Below are 23858 nucleotides of genomic sequence, written 5' to 3'. Positions count from 1 at the left end.
ATGATACCGTAGCTATATAGATCATATATATATATATATATTTAGATTGGTGCTAACCACCCCACGAGGGGGTGGGAGATGGATAGTCGATGTGGCTTTCAGTGTAGAGTTGTAGACGTCCACCTGGCAGTCCGGACTAGGGTGTGGCTGGATCATCGTACTTACAGACATTTTTTACTCAGCAGTGGTCGACCAACCATTGTCGGGTTCTGCCTTTGGGCTGCACACCTAGAGTAGATGGACATAAAGATGACGTTCCTTTATGGTGATCTCGAGGAGCTAATTTACATGACACAACTAGAAGGGTTTTGCCAACTTGGACAAGAGCACTTAGTTTATAAACTGAAGAAGTCACTTTATGGGCTTAAGCAATCTCCAAGGCAATGGTACAAACGATTTGATGCCTACATGATCCATATCGACTATAGAAGGTGTGAGTACGATTGCTGCGTCTATTTGAGGAGTCTTAATGATGGGTCTTTCATATTTCTGTTGCTTTATGTAGACGACATGCTGATTGCTGCTAAAGACATAATCGAGGTGAATTGGTTGAAGATTTTGTCAGGAAAGGAGTTAGATATGAAAGACTTGGGTGCACCCAAGAGAATACTTGACATAGAGATTCGCAGGGACAAAGTTGCTGGGAGACTATGGTTATCTCAAGGTGGCTATGTGGAGAAGGTGTTGGAGCGGTTTTGTATGACAGATGCTAAATCGGTGAGCACACCATTAGTGAGTCATTTCAGGTTGTCTACCGCCTAGTGCCCTAAGAAGGACGATGAAATCTGTGACATGTCGAAGGTCCCCTATGCCAGTGTAGTGAGATGTCTGATGTATGCCATGGTATGTATGATTCTAGATCTGGCACAGTCTGTTAGTGTGGTGAGCAAATTATTTTCAAATCCGGATCGACAACATTGGGATGCAGTTAAGTGGATTCTCAAGTACTTGAGAGTTACGACCAGGTATGACATCATGTTCAGTACACAATAGAGTGATCCGTCAGTGGTAGGGTATGTGGATGTAGACTACACAGAAGACTTGGACGACAGGAGGTCCACCATAAGGTACGTATTCACCTTTGTGGGTGGACCCATTTGTTGGAGGTCTATGGTATAGTCACTAGTTGCCTTATCTACTACTGAGTCGCAGTACATAGCAGTGGCTGAGGCTGCCAAGGAAGCCTTGTGGCTCATAGGATTGGTTAGGGAGCTGGGAGTCCAACAAGGTAGAGTTCAGTTGCAGTGTGATGGTGAGTGTGATCTACTTGACAAAGAATCAGGTGTGTCATGCGAGGACAAATCACATTGATGTTCGGGAGTAGTGGGTATGCTTTCAGTTGTTTTTCTTCTACGTGGTGAATATTCACCAAGGTTGAGATGTGGCTTATATTTAGGTGGATACATGTACTGGGAAAGCATAGTGATGCAAAGAACAAAAGGGAAAAGCTTATAGGAGGAAACTGTCACCGATTTTGCTTAACGGTTTGGCATCAGCAAGGAAACCGTCGACGATTTTGTTAGGCGCAAATACGGAAATTCGAATCAGAGATTGGTAGATTGGGGAAATTTGGGGGATTTTCCTTCGGGATTTTATGTAGGACCTCTTGTGCGCATATAGTTGATATATATACATGTTTATGTAACCTTATTTGTAAGTTTGAACAATCTTATAGTGAAAATCGACCATTACTCTCGTGGACATAGGCACATTACCAAACCACATAAATCTTGTGTCTTTTGTCTATTATTTTTCAATTGCTGTGTATGATTGTGATTCGTGCTTGCTTGATCCGTATTTTCATCATTGATTGTTTTGTATCAATTGTTCTGGATTGATTTGAGTTGTGTGTGATTCTGCTATGTGTTCAACTTCGACGATTAGTGTTAGAGCACCGATTGTCACAACAAGCATTCTATTAGGAATTTTGACAAGATTATGTTACATGCACTTTGGATCAATTTTGTAAATATACTTCATTTTGGGTGAAATCCATCTTCACCATTTTTCTTTTTGTTTTTTAATAACCAAATATAGCTACATTCAAGAAGCTTACTTATTTTGAAGAGCTTGCCACCAACATTGAGTTTGATGTGGTCTTCCCATAAACAAACTATAATAACATTGAAAGTTTTGTTTACTTTTTAAATTATTGTTATTATTATTGTTATTGTTAACAACAACAATAACAAAACAATTACAACAACAATTATTATTATTATTATTATTATTAGAGATACAACATTCTTAAAAAGGAACAAAAGTTTGCATGGGTAGGTCCTAGAGTTGCCGTGCAAGTATTCTCAGCGGAGGAATTCTCCTTTAATCTAGTCCTATCATCATTTTCTTCAAATAAGACTGCACCCCAATAATTGTTACTTGGGACTGCTACAAGATTCTTTTTGGACGAAAAAAGAAATGTTGCTATATTTTATGTACTTTAGAAGCCTAATTACAAAAATTAAAAATTAACAAAAAACATTGTTCCCTCATAAGATTTGGCAAATAGGCACGGACTTTTCTTCAAGTTTCAAAAATTCAGGGACTTCCATGAGATTTGCAGTAAAGATGCAGAGTTGTGATGAAATTTTTAAAAAAAATTATAAATCTCCTTTTAAGTTTAACACAAATATTTCCTTACTTTGGTAAATAAATAAGTTTAAAACCAAATACTAGGAGAGGTTTGTGAGATTTTTTGAAAGCACAAAGGAGATTTGTGTTTTTTTTTTTGGTCAAATTAGGAAGTTCTTGGCAATTTTAAAAATTTAGGGCTAAATTGCATAAAACCTCTCCATACTAAAACCCAAGTGCATGAAATGCCCCCTTACCATCTAACCCTGTTCAACTATTCATAATATTTTTTACTTCTCTTTTGTTAATGAATTGTTAGATATTTTGAAGAAACAATTATTCAATTCCATAAAACCCTTACTAATAATTCTATGATATATCTTTTTTTTTTCTTAAAAAAAGAAAAAACCTGAGGTGACGATGCCGCTGGTAGACGCTCAGGTGAGGTATTGTCAGGCGCACGGCAGATTGAATCAAGAAGAGGAAACGCAACATGAATGGACTCTCTCACTCTCTCTCGTTCAGTCTCTTGCTCTATGTAGCTAATCGAATAGCTTCTTCATTGAACCTGAATACCGCCCACTGTTGATGTCCCTAATGTGATATCTCCCTCGATTGAGCTCGCCAAGAACCTTCATGGATCTGGAGCCGACGATTTCGTTGTAAAACATCTACAATAAGATATCATTCGTGCAATAGAGAGTGGAAAGGTGTTGGTGCTGATGGGTGCGCTAGAGATGGAATAAAATGTTCGTCGTTTTAACCTCCTTGAAATGGACTTCAGAGGGAGATTTGCAAAAGGAGTCGGGTCGAGTGTAGCAAAAGGAGTGATCGAAGCCTTTGTCAAGATTCTCAATGCTTAGATCTGCAGTTGGAAGGTATCTTTCTATAGGGGAATTGTTCATGAAATTGAGATAAATTTTTATTACATGTAGAGCTGTGGGTCCAGTTGTAGTTGATTGAATGCTAAATATATTTCCAAACTCCTTGAATTTCTCATTGTAATAGATTAGGTGCCTGCCTTTTTAGGGTAAGGATCATATTATGGGTTGAATTTCTTGGGTCAAAGTAATTTATTCAAAGTTGGAGGAATGGTTGAATGTGATTGGAGATTCTATAGTGGCCCTTTTTGGTTGAAAGATCCACTAAGGGTGCTTCTTTGGTGAGAAAGATAAGAAAATCTGAAATTGCTTTCAAAGCTTTTATGACTTTAGTTCAAACAAAGAAGATCCCAGCATTAGCAGTAGTCCATTCTCGGATCTTAGTAGCAGTCCGTTCCCGGAGATCCCATTTGCAGGTTCTGGTTGCTGAATCCTTTATTAGGTGACACTTGGTGTTTCATTTTGGGGTGTTCTGGGCTTTGTTTTTTGGTTGTGTGTTGTGGTTTGAATCTGTTTTGGTTTGTTGTTTGTGGTGGTGCGTGTTTGTGTAATTGATTTCTTGCTCAGCCAAAAAAGAAAAAAAAAAAAAAGGAAAAAGAAAAAGTAAAGAGAAGAACTAAATGGCTTGAGTTCTTTGGCAATCCCTTTTAATTGAAAGAGACTGATTTCTTGGTTTGTATTGTCAAAGATGATGTTTCCATTTTCAGTGAAGTGCATTTGCATTTTGCAATGATACAAGCTTTCCGTCGGCATATACTGTTGAAATTGATTGTAACTGATTCTAAGATACATTAAGAAATTTGTGTTGGAATATGATTGTAAGGCCCATGTGGCCAAGGATTCAAAAACGAATTTTCTTAATGTATTCTTTTATACTCAAAAACATGTTTGGTTAGTTTTTCCAAATTGTTCTTAGGAAGGAAAATAGCATAACCCTGTGTTTGGGAAAGGACTTGGATTTGGATTTTTGTAGATTAGTAACACAAAATTGTATTTTGTTCAAATCCGCACAAATCCAACTTAATTGTATTTACTTAAGATTTATTCAAGTGGCAATTTGCTAATAAAATAATAATATTGCTTATAATTATAATTGTTGGTATTATTATTAAAACATAGGTTGTATTCCATGAGGGATTTTTTATTTTCTTCTGGATTGATTTTTTTTTTTGGGTTTTTGTTTTGTAGTTTTATTCCTCACTAACTATTGTTCCCATGTTTATGTATTTTCTTTTGTTATGAATTTTAATTTGAAAAAAAGAGAGACTCAATTTTTTGGAGCCATAGCAACATAATTCATTGCAGCCGACCAGGTGATATCATTTTGGGTTTATATATGAAATTCATCTTTGATTTATGGGTGGAAAAGCAGTTGTATCTTCAACTGTGGTGGCTAATCCATCTCCAAGGAGGGTGAAGTAAAATATTTGATTTAACCCAATTAATAAACAGGGTGCAGCACATTGTGGGTGTTGGATGTCAGAGTATGGACGTAGAGTAAAATATTTTTTTAATCCATGTTCATTTGCATCAAGTATCAATCCACCAAGGGAATCCTCCGTGCATTAAGAGATGATATCACATACCTGTGCGCATACTGTGAGTTTTCAAAGTTGCAATTTATCTTCAGCCTAGGCAATAATATTTTTGGTTGGTAGCGGCTAGGATTTACAACCCTAATCATTCTTTAAACATTTTAAATATTATCTTGGTTACTATGTAATTTGTTAAATTAATTGTTGTAATATATAAACACTTATTTAATTATTATGTTCAATGGTCGTCTCACTTTGGAGGTTATAACAGTCTTTTGGTTATTGTAATTAACAATGTAACCCCCTTGAATACTTAAAAGGGGTTAGATAGTGATTTACTTAGTGTAGAGGGGCATTCTGCACTTAGCTTTTAGTATAAGGGGATTTTATGCTTTTTAGCCAAATTTCAGATGAGGTCTGTGTCCTTAGGCGGTCAATGTTTTTGTTCTTGAAAATTTGATAATGAATTTGATCATTAACTTAGTGATTATAGGGACATTTTATCCAAATAAAAAAAATACATTAAACAAACAATTACAATTTCTTTTTCAGAAATTTTATTTTTTTACAGCAAAGAAATGTAACTGTATTATTATTATTTATACTCAACTAAATTATATAAATTATAGTAAAAACATCAATTAATTAATAAAAATAGTTTATTTTAAATGTAAATTAATGTATAATTATTTTCTACAAAGTAGCTGGAACTGTTTAAATAAACAAGTCAATTTAAAAGATTTTAAAATTCATAATTATCAGCTTTACTCAAAGTTCTTGGGCACTCAAAGCCAAGCAGCTCTCTCTCTCTCTCCACCTGGTTGAATCCATAATGACTGCAGCATCAGGAAGCGCTTGCCTCTCTCTCTGTCCCAAGCCTCACAGCAGGAGGCAGCTCTCATTTTCTCTGTAGCAGGCTATGCAGCAGACTCTTGTCTCTATCATGGCAGACTTTGCAGGAGCAGGAAGTCCTCTTCTCTACTTCCACTGCAGGCTTCACAGCAGCAGTAATTTTTTCATATGATTTTGAACATTCTGAATATATTTGTATATTTTTTATTTTGAAAAAAAAGATAGTTAACAAATTGGGGTCGCTACTTTTGGCGATTTGGATCCTCACCCCCATCGATCTGAGACCATATTGATCCTCCAGTTGGTATGTGGGATCCAAATGGCAGTTCCGGTGGGGACCAAGGTAACTCTGGTCTGGACTTGCCTTACAATCTAAGGCTATTTCTTATAGAGTACTGCCTGGACTGTAGAGCAGCACCCCTGCTTGTCCTAGTGCCTTTATTTGTGATCCTCATGCTAGTAGCTCCTCAGTTTAGTGTCATCATTGTTGTGCTAGAGATCATATTATTGCTTGATGCTCCAATATGCCTTAGCTTTTGATAGTGAGCTAGTTGACCTACAGGTGAGGGAGGATCTGATTATAGTTGCAATTGAGTACTCAGGAGATGAAGGCAAGCTGTGGATGACTTTTGAGATTGATGACACCCATGTTGGCATTTTGAGATGTTCCTTGTCCAGCACTGTGCAAAATGATGACTTGAAGAGGATCACTATCTTCCACACTTCCATTATATGTGGTGATAGGTCCTGTAAGCTAGTTATTGATACAGTTTATAGCATGAACCTAGTGAATAAGGCTGCTTCCATGAACCTTAAAGCAGAGCCACACCCACAACCCTTTAGAGTAGCTTGGGTTAATGGGACTGCTTTGTTCATTATAGAGGGGTGTTTAGTGGTCATTCAAATAGGAGACCACAAAGATATGGTCTATTGCGATGTATTACCTATAGTTTTGGCCTGACACCCTTGGTTATATGATTTGAATGTAAGATCATGGAGGGGAGAACAACTATATGTTCTAGTTAAAGGGAAAGAACATAATGTTTTGTCTTGTTGAGCCCACACTCAAGGAGATTATGAATAAGTAGCTAGTCACACAAGTCCTGTTAGGAAAGAAGTCCATGTCCCAAACCATTGGGTATTTTATTACGAGAGATTGAAGAGTGACTTTCTTGTTGGCTATTGTTGTGAGAGAGACCCCTTTGGAAGTTAGTGATTCTATTTGTAAGCTTTCTCATGCTATCAAAGATTTGTTGATCTGGTTATGAAAAGTTGTCCTAATTGAGCTCCTTGTGAACTTCCACCCATAAGGGACATTAAGCATGCTATAAATTTGGTTGTTGGATCCCTATTATCTAATCTTCCTCACAGTAGCTTAAATCCAAAGGAGTGTGCTGGATTGAATAGGCATTTAGGAGAGCTTTTAGAGGGATTTTGTAGGGCATTTCATTAGTCAATGTGTTGTGCCAGCCCTTTTAACCCCTAAGAAAGAATAATATTGGAGGATGTGAATAAATAGTGGAGCCATTTATAAGACTATTGCCAAGTGTAGGTTTTTGACACTTGACTTGAGGGCATGATGCGTTAGTTGGCTCCAGTTGGTACTTTGTGATTGATTTAGGCCATGGTACCACTAGATTAGAATTATACTAGACATTTAAGACCTAGGATCAATGTAAGATTGCTCCTTTGTGACCAGTTGGTCATGGGTTCGAGTCCAAGGAAACAACTTCTCTGCATTAAAGCAGGGGTAAGCTTGCATACATTATGACAACCCTCTCCCTACCCTTGTAAAGCGACCTGGGACACTTTTTTTTTAATTACTTAAGAGCTAGGATTCTTTTAGTGCTTGAAGTGGGGAAGCCTTTTCCCATGAGTGGATTGTTAATTTTTTTTTTTTTTTAAATGAATCCTAACTATTCTCCATTCCATAATGGAATGGAAATGAATGTGTAGAATAAGTAGCATATGGATAAAGAGTTTTATTTGAGTGGTTGTTCGTGCCCTTTGGACTTCTTAATGTCCCTAGCTCATGAGGGTTGTGAGACATGTCTACGTAGAGAAATTTCTAGCAATCTATTTTGGTAAAATTTTTGTGTATAGTAGGACCAAGAAGGAGTACTTAACACATCTTTGTTAGTTTTTGTCACTCTATGGGAAGCTAAGTTGTATGCTAACCTCAATAGTGTCGCTTTCTCCATGCTCTTTCATGTTTTTATGGTTTTGCATAAGATATGATAGCTGATTGTATGAGGTTAGTGCCATTAAGGAGTGTCTTGAGCCTGATGCTATTTCTGGAATCCTTATATTTTATGGCTTGGCTAGTTCAGACAATTCATTAGGGTTTTTGACATTATTATGGCTCCCATCATTGATTGCCTTAAAGAAAAGAGAGTTTTTTTGGACCTTGCTAGAGCCTCTAGAGATATTAAGAAGAACATGATTGAAGCACTTGCACTTAGGCATTCGTGGGGAGTTTTTGAGGTTGCTTGTGAATCTGTGATGCCTTTGGGGTGGGTGTGGGTGGACTTTTTAGTTAAAGGTGGCACCTTGTAGCATTTTTCAATGAAATAGAGCACACATGATAAAGTGTTTTATGTAGTATTGAAACCCTTCCAACATTGGAGATATTATTTATGAACACCTTGTTTGCTATATTTGAGTTCACAAAAGAAGGTAGGGCTAAGCATGCTGGTTGGGTAGAGTTCCCTAATATCTTTATTTTGAAACACCTCGCTAATGTTGAGAATTAGAGAGTTGATGTTCTTGGTAGAATTGTGCATGTGTCATGAGTGCTGAGGTCATTGGATTTGATCATTTGAAGGATGAGGATTCTACTTGTCTTGATTTTAAGTTCATTTTTCAAGAGGCGATTTGAAACACCTCGCTTGTGTTGAGAATTAGATAGTTGATGTTCTTACCTTTTTGGTAGAGTTGTGCATGTGTCATGAGTGCCTAGGTTATTGGATTTGATTGCTTGAAGGATGAGGATTCTAATTGTATTGATTTGGGGTTCATTTTTCAAGAGGCGAGGGAGGGTAACCTGAGAGTTTGTAGACTCTCTTGTCTATGGAAGCTACCAATTTAGGGGGCACAGGTTATGCATTCTCCACACTTCTTTAAGAGATTCTTTGTTTGAGTCTTTTGGGAGTTGCATGCTAGTGCTGTTAGCTGGTCAGTTGGGAAGGTATAAAGTCATTGGCTTAGTTGAGAATGGGTTTTATCGACCTTCTTAAATGAGGATTGTTGTTAGGATGGTATTGTTAGCTAAAGCTTGGAGATAGATTATAAACCTTTTATACCCCTCTTCCATCGCACGCATGCCTTGGAGAGACTTGAGCATAGGTTTTGTTCTTGAACTCCCTAAAACAGCCTTGGGACATGATTTCATGTTTATAATAAGTAATAGGTTCTCCAAGATGTCACATGTCATCCCATGTGGTAAGAGTCCTCTATTGCCTCTCATGCCACTAAGTTGTTCTTCAAGGAGGTAGTCAAATTGCGTGGTTTTCTGACTTCCATAGTGTTTGATAGGTACATAAAGTTTGTTAGTTAACTTTGGAAGGCAATTTTGAGAATATGTGGGACTCAATGCTTTCTTCGATCCCCACACTCTTAGTTAGACAACGGTTTTTAATTTTAGTTTGGGTGACCTACTTAGATGTATAGTGCGAGAAAAATAGGGCAATTTGGGCTTTGTGCAATTGTGCAACCGATTGTTTGAGTTTGCTTATAATAATTTTGTGAATAAGTCCACATATAAGAGTCCATTTGTGTGTGCATTTTCTTACAAACCCATGTACCCATTTCTTGTTCCTTTGTCACTAGATGCTTGTATTTTAGAGCCTAGCCTTTTTTGTGTCACATTCATGTGTCGCATGTTGAGGTTAGATGAAAACTTTGCACGAGTAATATGGATTATTAACTTGTTGCTAAAGTGCATAACTAGAGGATTTAGTATGGATGATAGGGTCATGGTTGCACCATACCTGAACATTGCCTTATAAATTCCTTTACAAAGCTTCATGCTTATGCCATTGGTCCTTTCTCCATCCTTAAAAAAATTGGACCTCATGCGTATTTACTTGATTTACTAGACCAATTACTCCAATTATCAGCATGGAGGATTTGACACCTTACCAAGACATTTTTGAGCCTCCTGCTTTGTCATCTAGTGCTCATATGGGTTTTGTAGTTTCTCAAGCTTCTCCCATATTTGAGCTACAAGAATGGGTCAAGGCTATTCTAGATGACGAATTTGTGACTTCTCCTTAGTATTTTTTATGAATCATATCTGTAGTTGCACTTTCTAAAGCTGAGTTTCTCTCGGCTGGGGAGCATGATGGAGGATAGGCCGCTTGCTCAGAATACTTATACTTATTTCAGCCTATATTTAGGACAATATGCATGAATTAGACTTTATGTTCTATAATTATTTGCCATGTTGGAGTTACTTCATAATTATGTGTTTGAGTTAATTGTAGGATATAGACATGGGGTTGTTGCATGTGTGAAACAGTGTTTTGATCAATTTGAATTTAGTGAGTGTGTTCTCTTCCCTTCCTCACTGCATACAGTTTAGTTGCATGTGTGAAACAGTGTTATGGTCAATTTGAATTTAGTGAGTGTGTTCTCTTCCCTCCCTCGCTACATACAGTTGTTGTTGTTGTAGGATATAAACATGGGATAGTTGCATGTGTGAAACAGTGTTTTGATCAATTTCAATTTAGTGTGTGTGTTCTCTTCCCTTCCTCGCTGCATACAGTTTAGTTGCATGTGTGAAACAGTGTTATGGTCAATTTGAATTTAGCGAGTGTGTTCTCTTCCCTCCCTCGCTACATACAGTTTATCTTCTTCTTCTTCTTCTCTCTCTATCCTATGCTCCTTAATTGTCCTGCATCAAGTTGCCACGCCAAGGGGGCATTTGGCTTAAATAATGATAGATTTTTTTTCTGGGTGTTGTTTTCTTGTTTAGGAGGAATGTTTGAAAAGCCTTTTGAACTATTCTTTGGTCTTGCTATATTTGTATGTGTTCCATGAATGATTTCAACTTCTTTGCTGCCATTACTTCTGCCAATCTGTGTAATTCCAATCCACAGTTCCTGTGTAGAATATGTTACATGTTTTTTTGTTAAGTTGGCTAAGGCAGCCTATAAGATAGGCTATGTTAAATGGATCAAGTTGTTGGGTGACTAGGAAACAACATGTATAAGCAGTAAATGATTTTGGGGAATGTTAAGATGGATGAGCAGCATAACTAGAATGGATAAAATAAAGGATGCACATATTTTCTGTAGGCTAGGTGTGGCGTTTGTAGAGGTATGGTGAAGGAAGGGCGGTAGAGATGGTGTAGGAACTTGCAAAATACCTTGTAAGACTTAGAGTGATTTAATTGAAGTTAGAGGTTGTATAAAAGGTAAAAAGTTGACTGAGAATAACTTGGAGGTGGTAAGAAATGATTTGATGATGCTCCAACTTTTGGAGGATATTGGCGATGGTGTAGAATGGTGGGAAAGGATTCATATAACCAATCCGGCTAGTGGGACATAAGGCTTAGTTATTGTTATTGCTGTTGTCAAAGGAAGATGCATTCAGTGTACACATTATTATGTGATGTTCTTAACAAATATGCTCTTCAAAAGTTGATTATAGATGTAACGTATGCACTAACTTCTTTTGATGATTTAGTGGGTGAATTGATGTTTAAAATAAGTTTGTACAGTTGTCATTTATTATATCTTTTAAATTCTCTAGATTGAACTGCTAATTATTGTGGATGATTTTTCTGACTTCATGCGAACTCCAATGTTGAAATTCTTTCAGGTATTGAAGATTTTGCAGAAGATGGGAAGTAGTGGTGCTAGCAGTGAAGTTGTGGTTTCCAGCAGCGAAGATGCTGAATGTTCTGAGGCTACTGTTGAAATAAAGATTAAAACATTGGATTCTCAAACATACACTTTGCGAGTGGATAAATGTGTAAATCCCATTTGCCTTTCCATTATTTTTAACTAATATTGCTTCCATATTTTTCTTTCAATTGCAATTACACTAATTTCAAGTATAGATATGGAGCTCAGAATTTTTAGTTTCATTTAGGATGAAAGTTCAGTTTGGCTTCTTTGCACAAGTGTGCGTGTGTGAGAAAGAGTAAGATGAAGGGTGGGAGTGAGAGGGAGATATTGGCCTATGTTTCAACTTTGTGATGTTTCTATGGGGCAAAGTGTGAGGCTCAAAGGGGGCAAAGGAGACAATTCCTCTCTGGAGTTGGGTTGAGATCATTACATTTGGTGTTAGAGCCAGCAGGGTATTACCTTGTGAGTGTATCTTGTACAGAGGTATAGGTCCCTCACAAAGGAGTAGCTAGGAGAGTCCATTATGATCCCACATTAGGCATGTACTAGGGAGATCTTGGTCATCTAAGAATATATTAGGTTTCGGCCTTGTGAGGTGCCTTTTATGGGGAGCTGAAAGTGGCTAAAATGGACTACATTTCGTGGGCCTAGACTTCTACACAAGGCAACCCATGGGCCTCAACAAAATAGGGGATACACTTTTTATTTTCTTGTTATGTTCTATATGGATGGTATAAATTATAAACATTAAATAAATCAAATAGTTTTAAAAAAATATTCAATATACAAATTATTCAATCAACATATTTTGTAATGTAGTTAATGTAAGTACAAATAATGTAAATCCTACACACAACACATTAAGAATCAAAGGAAAATATATTCAAAGTCCAAATATCGTTAAAAAAGATTAACAGTTAGTAAATTGCCATGTTAGGTACATAGGTGCATGCTTAGATTTATTTGTAGAGGCACTGAAAGCCAAACATCTTGTCAACAGGCTACTAAAAATTAGCATAGAAAGCATAAGAAGGAAGAACTTGAGAAGTAACACAAATTAAAACAGAGGGCATACAATGATCATAAAGATAAAAATAAAAAGGAGAAGGTGCAAGTGACAAATAGAGTAGAATAGATGAGGAGGTGAAAAATAGTTGGTGACCAGAGCTGCTCCAGCACTCAAAGAGAGGATTTATGAATTATGAGGCTTCGTTCTGGCAAAATATATGCTTTACAATTGTTATTTTTTAATTTTTCCCTTCAAAATTTTTAGTCCTTCTGTTGACTTTTACAGCAGGACCAGAAGTGCAATAAATATAACCTGAGAATGTTGAAGCCCGAAGCATTTAAATAAACAGCCTAAACTAGCCAATACCTAAAACACACACTGCACGCTTCATTGAGGCCTTGCACCTGGTTTGTGCATTTTGGCCTAGGCTCGTGCTTGGTTAAAGGCACCTTTCCTGGGTCTCAGTGAAACCCAGTAGACAATAGTTGTTTCTGGCTGCGGTGTGCACCTTTATGTGCTGTGGCACGCTTTTAACAACTATGATTATATGGAACTTACAAATTTTAGTTTATGATGGAGGATCATTCAGGTAGAATTATGGTCATGGCGCATGATGCATGCATGTGTGTGTATGTATGTGCTCAAGACTCTGACATCATATTGGGATTAGGAAGGGCATGATGTGTGTGACCTTACCTATATATTTGGAGAGGCTGTTTTCCATAACTTGTGAGCTTCAGCTTTGAGTGTGAGAGATTTGTATGGTTTATATCTGTAAGTGTTAGTAATTTATCTTGTTAAAATTTCTCCCTCATTCTAAATTCCCTGCAGATGCCTGTTCCTGCATTGAAAGAGCAAATTGCTACTGTTACTGGTGTATTGTCAGAACAGCAGCGCCTGATATGTCGAGGAAAAGTTTTGAAGGATGATCAACTACTCTCAGCCTACCGTATCCATTTTTGTTTCTTTCACTGTTTAGTGCATGACATGAATTTCTTTCTTTATTAAACATATTACATTATTAGTGATTGATGTCAGACTGATGTGCATACTAGCGATTGCCTTCAATTTTTGTGATTTCATTATGCAATATAAACACCCTACATTTGGAAATATTATTAAAATGCCATGGAAGATGTATACCATTTAGGCAAAGAAGATCTTGTTAATTAGGTTAGAGAATGTTTAACAAGATAGGTGAGGTAACATTGCCTAACAAAGAGTGATGAAAAGAAGACTTGACAGTCTTTGCGAGTTCAATTGCATGGCTTGTAGATAAGAGGTAGGAAGATGTAGGGCTCTAAAGGACTCGGTTAATCCTTGAAGTGTAGGTGTTAGTGAAAGAAAGTTTAATATGCTTTAAAAGATGTTGATTTGATATAGTCATGCTGTTTTGATCTATTCAGATGGTAGTTGTTGCTGTAGTCTTCCAATATTTGCTTATTCTATGCGGGCTTAATACTTCCTTATAGAATTTGATTAAGATGTGGAAGATGGCCACACTTTGCATTTAGTAGTTAGACAACCGATTCCCTCATCATCAGAGCCCTTGCCTGACCATCCAGGTTTGCTGAACTCTTTACTTTTTCATGATGTTATGACCTTTTTATGCTTAATTTAGATTATATTCTCTGCTGGTAACTGAGACAGTGTCTGCTGTGGTTTTATAATTAGTGCAGTTAAATCTTTCGTGGATAAAAACATCCCTTTCCTTCAAAGATAGGACAAACAATCCCAAAAATAATTAAGCTTAACAAGAATTAGGTGGTTGTTTTTAGAGGATTTATGGTAGGCATGTTAAAAAATTTTATACCATAATAAGTCAAATTATCCAAAAAATATGACTACCTCAATTTCATGAAATAAACCGAGAAAAATGAGAAAAATGTTTTTAAAAAGATTAATTTAAACTGGATATCTCACAATTGATTGACATATATATATTGTCAATTAACAAAGCCATAGTAAGAGTTTTATTCTAAGAGGATTTTTTAGGAATTGCAATTTGTTTAATCTTTAGTGAACTATACAGAAAATAATATTTTTTTAGCCACCTTGTGTACCCATCCCTTCTTGAAATCATCAGTCAATTAAGCTTGGTTTGCCCAATTTTTTTAGTTAAAATTTATCTGGGTATTTATTTTAAAATTTTAATAGTTTTACTAACTTTCAATTACTCACACAAGGAAAATGACTCATAATGCAGAAATGCTTGGGATCATTATCAAGTTTTTATTTTTTGTGGCTGCATTATTGATGTTTCTATATGAGACTTTGTTTAAACACTTGAGCGTATGACTTTGTAAAGGTCTATTTCCATGAGAACACGTACAAGCATGTGTCAAAATTCAGTTATGAAATTTCGACATTTACATTTATGCTGTCATTGAAAATTTTTAAGTTTATATGTACATTAATCCTTGAGAGTAGAAATTAGAATGTAGAATGGGTATTTTTTATTGCTGTGTATTCAATGCTCATTTTAAATAACTTCATGCTGGATCCACTCCAGTAGAAATTAGAATGTAGAATGGTTATTTTTTTTTTTGCTGTGTATTCAATGCTCATTTTAAATAACTTCATGCTGGGTCCGCCCCAGGGTAAAGATGATTAGAAAAATACAAGGATACACCAATTCACAAAAGAGGGGAAGAAAAAAGAACAAAAAAAGAGAGAAAAGAATGTAAGCACTGCTACCACTTTATTAGTGATGGATGTTTAACCAAGACCTTAACTGCTATTGGGGCTGTTATCTCTAACATAGCTAATGTTGGAATGATATCTCGTGTCATTGTTCCATAAACTGGTGTGCATGGTTTAAAAACCCAGATCAGTGACCAACCCAGTGAAGCCACTGTGTTGGTCAAACCAGTTGGACTGATGTGTTGAACTGGTGATTTCAGTATTACATAATAATATATGTTATTGGAATGTATGTATATTGCAAAAATATTATTATAATAATCATGTATGTAATATAAGTATGTTGATTAAAATCACCTATTTAATTAATCTTAAGCCATTAAAGCCAAAAACAAATTGCTAGTAGCCTAAAATTTTTGATACTTTTCTTATTTTTTAAAAATAATTATAAAATTTATCTTTTATTATTTATATTTGTGTGTATTTCTTGTCATTTAGATATATCACATACCCCATTATATATCACAGAAAGAATGTGGTACCGTGGCAGGCCCTGCCGGGTTGACCCATCCTTGAACCCGGTTTCGACCATGAACACAACATTTCAGTTCTTGGACTTTGACACGATCAGCCGGGTGATGGTTCTAGTACTTCTAGTTGAACCGGCAGGTCTGGACCTGGTTTTAAACCCTTGGGCTGGTGTTCTGGTACGAAGAAAAACTTCCTCCAAGATGGTGTTTTTGCAAAGAGAAAGCTAAGTTGCATGGTTTTTAAAAATAAAACAAAATCTGGAAAGTTCTATCACAGTATCTGTAAGATTTTGAGTTCAGACAATTTCAACATGAAATAAATGCATATTGATACTCCATTCAATTGAAAGAAAAGGATTGTGCTATGGAAAGTTGGAAACAAGTCTGACATGTTGACAAAAATTCAATGGAGTTGCAATTCCATGATTGCAAAACCAGAGAAATATGTCACAACATTTCTCTAGTCAGTGGAAACTAACAAGATTACATAGCATCAATGACGAAGGGAAGGGAGCTGCAAGGGGCTTGTAATCTCCATGGAAATACCTCCCATTGCTTGAAGAGTTTTATGTTTATGATGCAGTGAGGTGTTACTAAGATTGATCTCAAATCATAGTAGCCTCACTTCTTTGCTACATCCCTAGGTTTCGAATGGTTCCTCTCCCGTTTCTTCTCTCTCTCTCTTGTTTGTTTTCTCAGCATTGTTTGTAGTGATTGATATTCTTCTTTTCTAGTTTTAGACTCTGTTGATTATGGGATGTCTTCTCTTTTTATTGGTAATGAGCAATTTTCTTTCATTAAGGATGCTGTTTCTAAAGATTACGGAAAAGCGCTAGACGAGATTTGCACTTATATCTTCCTCGGGAGGAAAGGTGGTGACTTGTTGTGGAACTTGGGGCTGCTATTCCATGGGTTAGGACTTGCAGGGGGCCCAACTATTTCGTAATGATTAGAACGAGGACAAACCATTTCGGGACGTTCTTGTCTATGGGGAAATTCCCACATGGTGGCCCTGTTCAATCTATCTACATTCCAGAAAGAAAGGAAGCAGGAGGTTGGAAAAAGTTCTTTGGGGAAGTAGAGGGCAACTCAACAAAGGGGAATAAGGAGGAATATTGGGTGGGTGGTGGACAAGTGTGGGGACATGTTTTTTTTACTGGTGTGCAAATTGTGGTTTAGCGAATGTGCATTAGTGCACTAGACCTACTGTGGCATCCAGTGAAGCGCAAGATAGTCGGCGGAGGGAAACTTCGATGTAGACAAGCTGGGAAGGAAAGTTTTCAAATATGATAGATTTTGGAGAGGATTTCTTGAGCATAATCAGTGCAATCATAGATAGACAATCTTGGGGGGAAGTTTTGGGAATTATCAACAACGAGGAATGTGGAAGATTTGAGTGTCAAAGCTTTGGACAAGTGGGGCAGAAAATGGGGAGTTACAGAGATATAGGGCCCAGTTTTGAGAAGCACATTAACAACCAAATTTTAAAATGTGGGTTAACAAATACAGGCCTAATGAAGCCCAAAAAGAACATTCCTTTAGCGCACAGATGGGGATAGGGCATACTGGGTTTCGTGCTTGGGGCTTTGTGAATAGCAAGGATCCCTCTTTTTCAAAGAGCATATTCTTTTGATCTAGAAGAAATAAAGATAAGAAGAAATTCAATGTGCAAATTCAGGAGATTATTATTGAAAACCAAAACAAAGGGAGATGAACAAGGACCATGGCATAGGGATTTTGACCCAAACACTGCGAAGATTGTTGGATGTTTGTGAAAAGAAGTTGGAAGAAGAATGAGCATATGTAAAGAGGAAAGGAAAGGAGGTGATGTCTTTGGAAAGCCAAGATGAGAGACACTTGGATTCTGAAGACAAGTAGGAGGATTCATTATTTTTATACAATTGTGAGGATGAGGAGCTTTGAATTGAGAATCTAAGAAGAGAGGGAGGAGGTGATAAAAGTGAGGAAGAAGGTAAGGTTACATGTTGGGTTGAGGAAGGCACCGAAGGTAAGTATTCAGACTTCTCTCTGTCTAAAACATCTTATACGATCCCTGTTTTGGGAGTCCAAAGTACAGAGGATGCAACAATAACAACCTAACCACATGATATTCCTCGTAGTGCAGCTGAGCCTTGTTCTAGTTCCTCAGCTATGACCAGTGGTCTTGAAAAGGATATTCTGTTAGCAAAGCAAGAACGTGGTTGCTCTCCCTGAAGGTAAATCTTCCATCCCTATGTCTATTTATACTATTTTTCAATTACCTTTGTGCCATAAGGAATTAGATATTAAGGGGATGCCCAGTATTGGAAGCCTTTTTGGGGGTGAGAGGGGAAACAAGATGTGCAGAAACTTCTGATTGACTTAGGTCTCAAACTGACAACTGACAACTGACAAGCCCTGTTGGGGATGAGATTAGAACTAGTATTGAGGGAGTTTGAGGGGGAGGGGAAAGAAAACTAAGAAACTGAGCAGGGAATTGGGTAGACTAGCTTTCTTTGTCAATTATGATAAAGGGGGGAGGGTTTTAGGGGTTAAGGGTGTTTTGAAATAAAGATTTTTTTTTTGGTGGAATGTTAGAGGTCTAGGGTTTTGGGAAGGAGAAAGATTGTTAGGGACTTGGTTAATAGACTTAGCCCTGATATTTTATTTTCGAAGGAGACTAAACTAGAGGAGATTAATACTTAGGCTTTAGGAGTATTTAGGTTTGAGGTTTAGAGAGTGGGTGCCTTTTCCTTCTTCAGGGGCTTTGGGGGGCTGATTAGTGGCTTGGAACATCAAAATTTGCATGATAGAGGATTGCTAACGAGGCTCCTTTTCTCTATCAATCTTGAAACTCTTCTAGAGGTTAAGGGGGTTGGGGATTGGTGGTTTACTTCTGTATATGGTCCCACACTTTCTTGTTTGTGTAGTAGTTTTTTCAAATTTAGTTGGCCATCCCTTTTGAAGTTTGTAATCCACACTGGTTGGTGGGGGGGGGGGGGGTGGTTTCAATATTAGTTATACTTTGAGGGAGAGTTTGGTGTTCTAGGGTGAATAATAGCATGACAAGTTTTGATTCTTTAATTTGAGAGTGTGCTTTGAGGGCTGTGCCCTTAAATAATGGCTGTTTACTTGAGTGACCTCAGGAGACAGAGATTCGCTCTATATAGATAGACTCCTCGTCACAAATGATTGGGAAGATTTGATCCTGAGCATTGTACAAGAGGTGTTGGTTAGGCCTGCCTCTGATTCTTGTCCAATCCTTTTGGATTCTTTAAAGTCTTTTTTTTTTTTTTGGCCCATTTTGCTATATCTCTTAGCCCTAATCCTTTTTATTTGGATAAAGTTGTGTGGAAGGCTAAAGTCCCTTTTAAGATTCGAGCTTTCGTTTGGACTTTGGTTCTCAACAGTGTTAATATGAATGACATGCTTCAGACTAGAAGGACTCACAAGTCCCAATGCTCTTATTTGCTTTTGCATTGTGGGGTGGTGAGATTTTTTGTGAAACAATCTATTTTCCTGTTTTAGTGAGGTTTGGGTGGCACTGATGAGTGATGTTCATGAGTTCATAGCAGTGCATTTTTGGGGTTTTGGAAGGAATACGAAAAAGAAAAGATTTTGGAATTGTGCTGTTTTTGCTATTTTGCGAACACTTTGGCTTGAAAGGAAAGCCAGATTTTTTATAGATCAGAAGACTCCCCTGAGTTTGATTTGGGAGCAAGCTACGTTTTTTGGCTTTCTTTTGGGCTTGCTCTTTTGGGGTTTTTGAGGGTCTTACGCAATTCGATGTCCATAGGGAATGGAAGGTAGTGTTGTTGTTAATATTTTGTGTTTTCTCATTTCCTGGTTTTTTGTCTGTTTTGGAGGATGCCTTATCCTCCCTCTCTATTATTGTTTTCTTCTTTTTTCAACGAAGTACTGCGTAGGGCTGTAAGTGGCAGTGTTGTGTGGTTGTACACAATGCAACAGTTGTGCAGGGAGGGCTGGAGGCCAGAGGGGGTTGTGCTGGCGTTGGCAGAGAGAGGCCGAGAGCAGAGAGAGAGGCAGCTGCGGCTCAGAGTCACACAAAAGAGTTAAGACACAACTACAGAAGGGTGCATTAGGTTTTGGGCCTTGAGGCCTTTTGGCTTTACATTTTTTAATTGGATTTTAATTCAGTTTGGGTAGTCACACTGTAGTTATGTAGACTAACCACTAAAACATAGCCACGTGTGTTGATTTTTAATTTTAAGACATCATATATAATTTTATGTACCATGTATAATATATTATAATTAAATAGACTGGTCCAGGTAACCGTTAGGTTATTAATGTTAAAAACTGTAACCAGACTGGTAACCAGAAACTGTTAAAATGGTGAACTGAAACTGAACTGAAAGAATTGGTTAACTGAATTTTCAGTTCGGTTTGGATGGCTTTTTGGTTTTCAAAGATTTTTGCAGCCTTAGTTGTAACTCTCTCTATTCTCTTTCTTCTTTTAATTTAAAAAAAAAATCCTAGTTTTAAAAAAAAATTGTAGGGATTTTATATCTTCAACCTGCCAACCATCTACATTTATTGGATGTTGTTTTTTGTTTACCTGCAAGTTTTAACGAAGCATTATTACTTCTAGGGGCTGATCTGGCAGCAGGCATTGGCAGTGGTCAAAATAATCAAACAGGTCCAAGTGTACTGGTTGGAACCTTCAACATATCTGAACAAGGCGATGGAATTCTTCCAGATTTTCATCGGGTATGTGGACGGATTTGTATGGCATAGAACTTGCATTTTTTTTTCTTTGAAGATGTGCTAGTTTACCATTGTATTGAATGATTTCTATTTTTATTTTTCCCATACAGATTGTCTCAGCTGTTCTCAGCTCTTTTGGTGCCGCTAATATTGGCAGTGGTCGTGAAGGGGCCGATCTTAGGGTAATTATTGATCACATACTTCATAAAAGCACTCACTGCAGGCAGCTCGGTGGTGTTTTACATGATGCCTTTTATGATTTGTTCTAATTTTTTCATGGGAACCTACGCATGCTCTCTCTCTCTCTCTCTCTCTCTCACACAGACACAGACACAGACACAGACACACACAGAGGCACACATGTGCACATATAAACAATTGTCAGATATAACTAAAAGTGCGATAAAGAATTAGAGTGGTTAGTTTATTGTTTGAAACTGTTATCAATAATGCTATATGCTAAAGTTTTAATTGGATAGATGAGCGGCTACTATCATATAATGAGATATTTGGGCCACCATTCAAGATTCAGATATTACCACCCTAAGTGGCTTGTTATGATATATGCAATCTTAGAAGTCAAAATGATTGAAATTTCTAGCCACCTGATGCATTTATCTTTTGTTTGGCAGGAGCATTTTAGAAGACATGGTCTTAGTGGCTTGAGAGATTCTAGTGGACAGCAATCTGACCAGGCCACTGCAAGAGGCCACTCTAATCCCATGAATGGTGCTTCTATGCCTTCCGCTGTTGTTCCTTTGGATCATCTGCCCCCACTGGTAAATTTTATTTTTGAAATTATTGCTTTGAGCAAGTGTTTGTTATTAGAAAACCTTTCACATTATCATCTTAGCCCACCTGTAGGTGATTCCTGACGCTTTGACGACATTGTCCCAATATTTGAGTCATATGAGGCATGAATTCAGTTCCAGTGGTAAGCACTAGTTATATACTTCTTATTTGTAGTTGAATATTATTTTTCATTATCTTGCAATTGAGATGGTTGAAATCCAGAGTTGGCACTTGGAGGTCATGGCAACAATTCTCAGGCTACTGGTACTCGTGGGAGAGATGGACAAGAACCTAATGCTGCTTCGCACGTAGCTGCTAGGCAAGGAGGGCTGCCAACACCAGCATCACTGGCAGAAGTTATGCTCTCTACAAGACAAATACTCATTGAACAGGCCAGGGAATGCTTATCTGTATGTTCTTTTATCTTTGGAGCATTTGTTTATATTTTAGAAATGTCTTGATTTAATAAGTAGTATGATTTGTCCGTATCTACTTTGAGTTGGCATAATGGTAGTTTGTTTGTGGATTGGGTAATAAGCAAAGATAGATAGTTTCACTGTGTCTTGGATAATTAGGCACAAACCTTGGGCAGCATTTTGATTTTGGATCGCATTTGGTTGTGCATTTGCATCCAATCTTGCACCATGTTTTCTCCCATTCTGTCCCAACTGATTGCTAGGCTGTACAACTTCTGAGCATGGTTTTAAAAAATGGTCATAGTGTAATGGTTGTAACCATCACGGATGTTACATATAGATTAACAGACACCATCTTTGTGAATTCGTTTTTTGCATTAGAAATCTTGTTAGAAACATAGATTCATGAGTTTTGTTCCTAAAATCCTACATACTTCTAAATGATTCTTAGTAAATCCTAATCAATGTAAATATAACTACAAGGTACAATCAACAAAACTGATTAGTCAAGTGTCTTGTTCTCTCTCTCTCTCTCCCTTCTAGGGCTTTTGCCATTGATGACTTTTTTTGGTAGAATCAGTGCTGGTTGGTTTACTTGGGTGGCTTCTGGTGAAGGACAAGCCTTTTCTTTCATTGATAGATTCCTTCGCTGATAATTTGGAAGTCTTGTTCCCAAACATTGTGCAAGAGGTGCTGATTAGGCCTATTTCTAATTGTCGCCCAATTCGCTTGGATTCCAACCCCATTCAATCAGCTCTGATCCCTTTTAGGTTCGAGACCACGTGGGCCATTGCACCCTTCTTTTTGTGACACAATTGGTGATAGGTGGGAGGAGTGCCATGTTTAGGGGGTGGGAACTGGAAGGTTTTAATGTGATGAGAAAATTGAAGTTCGTAAAAAATAACCTTAAGGATTGGGTTAAAGTGGAGTTCGGAATTATTGCGGAGAAGGAAAACAGTATTTTGAATGATATAATTAGTATGTATAGATTGGTGGAGTATGTTTTGTTGGGGTGGAAGAAGAGGCTAGGAGAGTTCTCTTTATAATGAGAACCAGGGGAGGAGGCTGCAAATTGGTTTAGAGAGGCATTTTTGATATGAAGCTAGAAGGGTTGTCTTTGATGTGGAGATAGGGATAAGGCCTGTGTCCATAGGGTTTTATGGTGGGTATTTTTCCAAGAGAGTTGGGAAGTGTTGAAAAATGATATCATGTGCTTTTTTTTTGGGAGTTTCAAAGGAATGGGGCAGTTTCTAGTAGTATTAACTCTACTTTCATCGTCCTCATTCTAAAAGAGAAAAGGTCAAGGAGGGTGAAGGATTTTAGGCCGATTATTCTTGTGACCAACATTTGTAAGGTGCTTACTAAGGTTTTGTTGAGGAGTCCTAGAGAGGTGTTGGGGGAATATGGTCTCTACTTTTGTAAATCTTAGATACTGTTTTGGTAGCTGATGAGGTGGTTGAAGATGTTAGGGGTAAAAATTGCATTGTTTTTAAATTGGTTTTTGAGAAAGCATATGCCATGGCTAATTGGGTTTTCCTTGATAAGATAATGGGAAAAGGGTTTTGGGCTTGTGTTGTATAGTTGGAGTAGAGGATGCCTTAGCTCCACTAGTATGTTGGTGATTATTAATGGTCAACCTAAGGATTGGTTTTGAGTTTATTTGGGGTTAAGACAAGGATCCATTGTCTCCTTTATTGTTTATGTTGGTGGTGGATGGTTTGAGTAGGCTTGTTCTTCATGTTCATGATCTAGGGATGGTTAAGGGTCTTCTGGTTAGGAAGGAGGAGGTGGAGTTGTCTCATCTCCTGTTTGCGGATGGCACTATTTTTCTTCTTGGAAAATAGTGTTGAGAAATTCCTCAAGGCTCTTACTTTTTTAAGAACTTTAAATAAGATTTAGGGCTAAAGTTAAATCAGTCCAAGAGTGTTTAGTGGGTATTAATTTGACTGGTAGGCAGTTAGAGGTTTAAGATGCCTAGTGGGTTGACACACTTTGGCTTCACTTACTTTTTATCTTGGTCTTCCCTTGGAGGGAAATCCTTTGTCTGATTCTTTCTGGGATTCCGTGATT

General features: G+C 37.4%; 1 protein-coding gene across 4 annotated transcripts in view; it reads left to right on the top strand.

Moving 5' to 3' along the window:
* Positions 1–2822: 2822 nt before the first annotated feature.
* The window catches only part of LOC131151757 (ubiquitin-like domain-containing protein CIP73), a 42560-nt gene continuing 21524 nt past the window's right edge, over positions 2823–23858 (top strand). The window contains exons 1-9 of one of the 4 annotated variants that reach the window (XM_058103160.1): positions 2823–3449; positions 11663–11815; positions 13532–13649; positions 14185–14265; positions 20465–20583; positions 20691–20762; positions 21213–21359; positions 21445–21514; positions 21595–21782. In XM_058103160.1, the coding sequence (XP_057959143.1) occupies positions 11684–11815; positions 13532–13649; positions 14185–14265; positions 20465–20583; positions 20691–20762; positions 21213–21359; positions 21445–21514; positions 21595–21782 (927 nt within the window). In that variant the 5' untranslated portion in view covers positions 2823–3449; positions 11663–11683. The remainder of the gene's footprint in view (positions 3450–11662; positions 11816–13531; positions 13650–14184; positions 14266–20464; positions 20584–20690; positions 20763–21212; positions 21360–21444; positions 21515–21594; positions 21783–23858) is intronic. The other 3 variants (XM_058103158.1, XM_058103161.1, XM_058103157.1) reach the window with 3 other exon arrangements.

Source organism: Malania oleifera, chromosome 3 (genome assembly GCF_029873635.1).
Source record: "Malania oleifera isolate guangnan ecotype guangnan chromosome 3, ASM2987363v1, whole genome shotgun sequence".
NCBI classification, from domain to species: domain Eukaryota; kingdom Viridiplantae; phylum Streptophyta; class Magnoliopsida; order Santalales; family Ximeniaceae; genus Malania; species Malania oleifera.
Note: the sequence above shows the minus strand (reverse complement) of the source record. Positions and strands in the feature narration are given on the sequence as shown.